This window comes from Peromyscus eremicus, chromosome 4 (assembly GCF_949786415.1).
Source record: "Peromyscus eremicus chromosome 4, PerEre_H2_v1, whole genome shotgun sequence".
Taxonomy (NCBI): Eukaryota; Metazoa; Chordata; class Mammalia; order Rodentia; family Cricetidae; genus Peromyscus; species Peromyscus eremicus.
In genome coordinates, this window is record NC_081419.1 from 65,347,349 (window position 1) to 65,355,741 (window position 8,393).

Genomic DNA, 8,393 nt, shown 5'->3' on the forward strand with positions numbered 1-8,393 from the left:
TGATATGATAGTACACATAAGTGACCCCCAAAATTCTACCAGGGAACACCTACAGCTCATAAACACTTTCAGTAATGTGGCAGGATACAAGATTAATTAAAAAAAAAATCAGTTACCCTCCTATATACGAATGATAAATGGGATGAGAAGGAAATCAGAGAAACATCACCCTTTTACAATAGCCACAAATAATATAAAATAACTTGGGGATAACTCTAACTAAGCAAGTGAAGGAACTGTATGATAAGAACTTGAAGTCTCTGAAGAAAAAAATCAAAAAAGACATCAGAAAATGGAAAGTTGTATAGCTGGGTCTTGAGGAAGATTTATTCCCAATTTTCTGAGAAACTGCCATATTGATTTCCATAGTGGCTGTAAAGGTTGCATTCCCACAAGGAATGTTCCCCTTGCTTTGCATCCTCCAACATAAGCTGTCATCTTAGCCATTCTGACAGGTATAAGATGGTAGGTATCTCAGAATCATTTAGATGCTCCTCAACAGAAGAATGGATAAAAAAAATGTGGCACCTATACACAATGGAGTACTACTCAGAAGTAAAAAAACAATGATATCATGAAATTTGCAGGCAAATGGATGGAACTACAAAATACCATCCTGAGTGAGGTAACCTAGACTCAGAAGGATAAACATGGTATGTACTCACTCATAAGTGAATACTAGATATAAAGCAAAGGATAAACAGACTGCAACCTACAGCTCTAGGGAGACTAGCTAGCAAGGAGGACCCTAGGAGGGACACATGGGACGTCCAGTGAAGGAGAAATAGGTGAGATCTACATGAGCAAACAGGGGGTGAGGGGAGTAATGGAGAGCAAGGAATTGGGGATGAGAACACAGGGGAAAAGGAGGTTCAAGCTGGAACAGGGACAGAGTGGGAGAGCAAGGAAAGAGATACTGTGATAAATGAAGACATCATGGGAATAAGACTAGGCAGGGTGCTAGGGAAGTTCCCAGGAATCCACAAGGATGACCCCACCTTAGACTACTGTCAAGAGTTGAGAGGGTTCCTGAACAGGCTTACTCCAATGATAAGATGGGTGAATACCCTAACTATCATTATAGAGCCTTCATTCGGTGACTGATGGAAGCAGATGCAGAGATCCATGGCCGAGTGTTAGGCGGAGCTCCAGAAGTCCAATAGATGAGAGAGAGGAGGGATTCTATATAGAAGGGACATCGAGATCATGATAAGAAAATGTACAGAGATGGCCAGCCAAGTTAATGGAAATGCATTAACTGTGGACCAATAGCTGTGGAGTCCCTATGGTATGGAACCAGGCCCTCTGAATAGGTAGGCAGATAGTTATTTAGCTTAAACTGTTTAGGGGCCTCCTAGGCAGTGAGATTGAGATCTGTCCCTGGTGTATGAGCTGGCTTTTTGGAACCCAGTGCCTATAGTGGGACACCTTGTGCAGCCTTGGTGCATGGAGGAAGGCCTTGGACCTCCCTCAACTGAGTGTACCATGTTGTGCTGAGTCCCCATGGGAGACCTTGCCTTGGAGGATGTGGGAATGAGGGGTAGGTTGTAGGGGAAGGCTGGGAAGCAAGAGGAGTGAGGAGAGGGGGATCTGTGGTTGGTATGTAAAATGAATAGAAAGTATCTTAATAATTAAAAAAATGAATGAAAATAAGATTTGGGCTAATCAGTACTTTTATTGCAGTTACACTTTAAGAAAATATTGTTTCTGAACCATCACTGTATTCTTTTAGTTGGAAAGTAGCTCTCTATTGCCTGCTTCCAGATAGCAATGACCATTTGAATTCCACTATTTAATATATATATATATATATATATATATATATATATATATATATATATATATATATTTCTTCTTTCATATATATTACATCCTGACTACAGTGTTCTCTTCCACCTCCTTTCCCAGTCCTGTTCCACTCCTCCTCTTTCCATTCAAAAAAAGGAGAGGTTTAGTAGGTATTCATTCTGTCCATGACCTTGGGCTAGCTGGCCTGATAGAGGCAGTGCTTCTTGCCTGCCTACATGACCTTTTAAAGGGGAAGAGGGAGGGGTGCTGGCCATCTCATGAGTATCCTGAGAAAACTTCAGATTAAGCTCAAGTCCTAACTGGAGTAGTAGTCTCTGTGAGACTGCAACATCTCAGCCAACGGTCTTGAAGCTGTTCTGAATGTTAAATCATCTGGGCCATCACTCCCATTGGAGACCTCTCAGGGGGTCTTCCTTGATGGAACCATATTAACCTGGAAGGAATCCACAACTTCTCGTCTTCTGTGGAAACAAAAGCAGAATCTCTTTTCCAAAGTCAAGATACCTTTAAGATATGTATATTAGTTTAACTTAGCAGCCCCTACAATCAAATATATGGCTTTTTAAAAATTCTATTACTTTCTTAAGGATTTCTTTATCTCACAAGCCTAGGTATATTTTTAAACACATTGAACCCATCTAGAGGTCTTTTCCAATCTTAACCTGTTTTATTGTGTATCTGTAGTCCTATTCTGACCAGGAGAGCTTTTAAACTGCTAAATTGCATGTCTAGGACTGAAGCAGCAACCCTGGCTGCAGGATCTGCCTGGCTCAGCTTTTTAACAAGGCTGTGCTCTCAAGTCAGCAGGCAGAGATTGGGAGAATTCTTTCTGTACTATGACCTGTGGGAGGGATGGCCCTTAGCTCATGGCAGTTGGTGGCCAGCTCCATCTCCAAGGCAGCTGTCTAGAGACCCTTCTTGGTCCTGATGATGGCATGAGACATGAGACTAGAAAGCCTAGTGTGGCTCCATTGCTGTGTATTTAGAATCCTTTGTAAGATTTTCAGGTCCATGTGGATCAATGCCCAATGGTGGGTGCCAAATGTAGCCACAGGTTTTCATGTGTCCCACAGCTGCTTGGTCCCAAATAAATACATAGGGGATTGTTATTGATTACAAACTGTTTTGTCTATGGCTCAGGCTTATTGCTGGCTAGCTATTACATCTTAAATTAACCTATTTCTATTAATCTATGTATCAACACATGGACAGTGGCTTTACCTGTGTTCTATTACATCTTGCTCCTTTGGTGGCTTGTGGCATCTTCCTTGACTCTGCCTTTCTTCTCGCTATAACTTTGCTTGGATTTCTCACCTGACTATAACCTATCTTCCCATAGTCCAAGGAAGCTTCTTTATCAACCACTTGTAGCAACACACAGTCACAGCATACAGGAAGACCATCCCACAGCAGGGCTATTAACCAAATGTGGCATATCAAGTTGCAATAAGGCTAGGCACCTCCACTCATAGGCTAGACAAAGCCATAAGCATTTTCACTCTTAATACTAACAATGTGTTTCCAAAAAGTTATTGAATGTGGCCAGCTATGGAAAAGCAGGTGACCAGCACTGCAGAGGCAAACACTGGATCCCATTGAGTTCAGTTCCCATTGAAGCCTGTCTTTTTCTACACGGGCCAGCAAGAGAGTACACAGTGGGGCCTGGCCTCAAAGGAAAACAATCTTTAAATAAATACATTAGGCAAAAAAGCCCATTGAGTATTAGCATGAAAGTTATCATTTTGATGAATATTGCCATGCTTAAGCAAATTGAACACAGAAAATGAAATGGAAAGCTGAAATAACTGTTAGGGAGTCTTGGGAAACTTCTAATCTTTAGTGTAAATAAAAACTGGTCAGAGGTTTTCAGTATTTATCTCTTGACTGAAAAATATAATTTCCTTTCTGTTGGAGTGTGAGTTAAGGTTATGTAAGGATATAATGAATCTGTGACACAGATACAGACTCAGGAACAACCACCTGATGTTGATACTTATCAAGAGGGAAATTTGTCAACAAGTGTGGGAAGGAACACAAGAATGCTTGTGTCTTCCTCAGTTTCTAAAGAACACTTAAGACATACCTCAGATGTCTTTCTGAAGGAAAAAAAGTTTGTTACATTCCCTTGAACATAGTGGCCTGTACACCATGCTTCTCCACTTGACTGTGAACTTGTAATTTTTATAAATGGAGCTGTAACAATAAGAATGAACTTGGGATGCAGTGTATCTCTTGTGGTCTCTAGTCTTGAGTTATCAGTGTCTCATATCAGTTCTTCCATATCCATCAGGAGAGGTGATTTACCCAACTTCTCATACTTTTCTCCTGACACATCATTACCAGAATCTACAACAGAATATTTTGAATTAAAATAATAAAAGGAAAACATTTGGTTTTGATATGTGATGGAACAAAATAAACCTGTTTTGAATAGTATACTATAATGAAAATAATTTATTTCATGATTTTATTTTATGGTTTTTTTTTGTTTTGTTTTTTTGTTTTTTTGTTTTTCGAGACAGGGTTTCTCTGTGTAGCTTTGCGCCTTTCCTGGAACTCACTTGGTAGCCCAGGCTGGCCTCGAACTCACAGAGATCCACCTGGCTCTGCCTCCCGAGTGCTGGGATTAAAGGCATGTGCCACCACCGCCCGGCATGATTTTATTTTAAACATTGGATTAGCAGCTTCATAAATCAGTTGAGCCAGTGATGTCGGCTGTTCATTTTCTATGATAATTCTTGGGGACAAATTAACAACTTTGGGGTAAAATATCCTCTTTGTAGGGCAAGGACATCAAGAAGATGAATTTCTTCTGAGTCTAATGGCAAACAGAGATTATGTGGGCAAATCACCCCAAAATGTCTAAACTTTTAAATACATATGTAGTCTGATATTGTTATTACACACTTTATTCAAATATTGTTTAGATCTACATCTTAATTATTATACACTCTCCAGTGAGAATACAATACAATATTATATATCTTCTACAGGCTCTAATACTTTGGGTTTTCCATGTATATTGTATATAGTATGATACTATAAGTATTTAGTAATTTTGCCCATAAAATTTAATTGGCCTGTGAGTACTACTGAAGAAGAAGCATGCTGTATTAAATTATTTTCCTGTAAATTTAATTGGACAACCTACAGATCGTGTAACATAAGTAATATAGAATATGTTTAAATTTCAATGACCTTCATTGATAATCATAATATATATATATATATATATATATATATATTACAAACAGAAGATTTAGAATGATAAAATCAGTCAATAATTTGAAATATATACTTTTATGAAAGCTAATCTTGAATCTGGTTTCTTTGGGTTTTATTTTCCTGTAATGAGTAGGAGAAATATGCTGTCAGCATCTTAGCAAGTAAAAGGATGCCCAATGCCTGCTTGCATGAACTGGAAGAGAAAGAGTTTATGAGTTTTTTCCCTATTAGGTTACAGAGCTCATTGGGATGAGTTAGTGACATCACCTAAGAGAAACTCAAGATAGTCTACTCATGCTTATTTGTCAAGAAATAAAATAACTTACTCAAATATTCTAACAGACAAGAATGGGACTAATTTAAAAAATGAAGTCAAATGATAGAGAAACATCGTGAATTCGGCTAATTTTCATGTTTCTTTTGATGCATTTCTTGGATATGATGTCTCACAATGTTACTTAGAATCTTATTTTTTCCATTGGAATGATTTTAGCATTTTTCTTAATTTCAATACCCATTCAGGTTATCAACCTACTTTCATATTATTGGCATTGTTTAAATGGGCAAGCATTTTAAAACTTAAACCTCTTCCAATGTTTCATTAGATTTATGAGAGTATAGAGTTGTAATTTTATTGTCACATGAACTAGTGTTCTTATGTGACAATACTAAATTGTCAATTCATTATAAATATGTAATCTCAAAAAGATGTATCTTGGGATCCTCCTGCCTCTGCCTCTTCAGCATATCCTACCAGTGTGTGTCACTATAACCAGGGACTGAAGGAGAAATAGTCTTCAGGAAAGAGAATGCCTATTGGTTACCCAATATGAAATGTTCAGCCCTGAAAACATACATATGAGTAACATTATACAGACTGAGGCAGTTATATGTAGGAATATACATGTATGTACATATATGCACATAGTAACAATTAATGAAAAAGGCCATAACCATGAAAGAGAGCAATGAGGTTTATGTGGGATAGTTTGAAGGGAGAAAAAGTACAGAAATAATGTATTGAATTATAATCACAAAGAACCCTCTAAAGAATAAAGAAACCTCTGAAGAACCCTCTAAAGAATAATGTCATTTCATTCTGTATAATACCTAAACAACATAATAGCTGTGTAGGTAAATATTGACTTCTTTATCATTCCATTGTCTTTGAAGTGTGCCCTTTTTTTTTTTTTTTTTTTTTTTTTTTTGGTTTTTCGAGACAGGGTTTCTCTGTGTAGCTTTGCGCCTGTCCTGGGACTCACTCGGTAGTCCAGGCTGGCCTCGAACTCACAGAGATCCTCCTGGCTCTGCCTCCCGAGTGCTGGGATTGAAGTGTGCCCTTTTTTGTTGATATTTGTATGGAATGAATAAGTGGGTGTGTAGCGTATACATGTTTGTACACAAGAGGAGAGTACACTGTTTGTGCATGTGCACATATATGCAATTACATAAGACCACATTGACCATGTTCATCTGCTGCACATTACCTGATTGCCTTGGGATAAGTTTGGAATGAACTTTCAGATTTCTGTGTTTGAGTAGATTAGCAGTCCTCTGAACTTCTGGTATTTACTTATCTCTGTTAAAAACAACACTAAGTTAAAGGGCCCTGTGATGCCTGGCTTCTGACAAGGGTGCTGGAAATCAGAACTGACATTCTTCTCTTAGCACAGCATGAAGTGCTCCTACCCACTAATCCACTTCGAGAGCATGATAAGGGTAATATTTAATATTTGTCAGAAACCTCTGTCAATCTCTTCCACATTTTCCTGATGGCATTTTTCATTTCCTTATTCCTGAAAGTGTAAACCATAGGATTGAGCAATGGTGTCAAGACTGCAGTAAATACAACAGCATTTTTCTCAAAGGAGAATGCAGATGTTGGTCTTGCATATGTTAATATGCATGGGACAAAGAACAAAACCACAACAGTAATGTGAGATCCACAGGTGGAGAGAGCTTTAAGACGCCCTTCGGAGCTGTGGGATCTCAGAGAGTACAATATGACACCATAGGAGACAAGCAAAATAGAGAAGATTATGATGCAGATAGACCCACTGTTGGCAAATACCAAAATGACAAATATGTGTGTGTCAGTACATGCAAGCTTCAGTAATGGGAACAAGGCACACATGTAATGATCAATGACATTGGGTCCACAGAAGGGCAGCTGCAAAATGAAGATAATTTGTATGATAGAATGCAAAAAGCCTCCAGCCCAGGCTACTCCCACCAGAATGCCACACACCCTCCTGTTCATGATGGAAGAATAGTGAAGGGGCTTGCAAATGGCCACATAGCGATCATAGGCCATGGCTGACAGGATGATCACTTCTGCCCCTGCAAAAAAGTGGACTGTAAACAGTTGTGTCATGCAACATTCAAAGGAAATAGTCTTTCTCTCATAGAAGAAGTCTATAATCATCTTGGGTGTGACAGTAGAAGAAGTGCATGCATCCAGTAAGGACAGGAATATCAAGAAGAAGTACATGGGGGAGCCCAGCAGTGCAGGGCTGTAAATAATGGTGACCACAATTATCATATTGCCGCCAATAGTTGCAAGGTAGACCAAAGAAAATACAAAAAACAATATTTTCTCAACTTTTGAGTTCTGTAAAAGTCCCAGGAATATGAACTCAGTGACACAGCTCTGGTTTTCCATGATCACAAGATATTGAGAAAGTAAGATGTGTTCTAGTACATCTACAATTGAAAGGAAACAAATACTTAATGCAGTTTACAAAATCACTATTAACAAGTTGGTGTGCCTTTATGCAAAATTATCTTAATTCATTTCTATTAGTAACACAATGTTTATAAAGTGTCTAGTTATATAACATGCAGAATTGAGATGAGAATAAAATTTTGAATACCTTTTAATGGACACATTTTAAATACTGAAATGAAAGAATCTGCTCTATGTTGGAGGAGAGAAATAATGTATCTTAGAACAGTCATCTTATATCATTATCTTAATATTTTTGAAGTGAAATGTTAAAAAGCATTTAGAAACTATATTCTATATATAACCAAAGGATAATAACTTAATAATATTGTATGACATTGCATGAATTAGACAAGGATGACTAATCTTTAGTGATGAATCAGAACTCTACCTTATCTACCAACAAGAGAAGTGATAAACTGTTCATTTGAAAATCTGGCTGCACTGTGGATTCTTTTACAACTATGAACAGTATTTTTCGCATCAAAAAAATTAATCTACACTTCTTTAAAGAAATTTCAATCTGTTGTATGTTTGAAAATGTTGAAATTTTACTTTAAAATTATCATTTTAAAATGTGACCAGAACTTGATAAAAAAAAAAAAAATCAGGATGCTGTCATGAAAACTAAATG

General features: G+C 37.7%; 1 protein-coding gene across 1 annotated transcript; it reads right to left on the reverse strand.

Moving 5' to 3' along the window:
- Positions 1-6,760: 6,760 nt before the first annotated feature.
- On the reverse strand, positions 6,761-7,696 carry LOC131908329 (olfactory receptor 4C15-like). Its single transcript, XM_059259382.1, has one exon. The coding sequence runs from the start codon at positions 7,694-7,696 to the stop codon at positions 6,761-6,763; it is 936 nt and encodes a 311-aa protein (XP_059115365.1).
- Between the last annotated feature and the right edge of the window lie 697 nt (positions 7,697-8,393).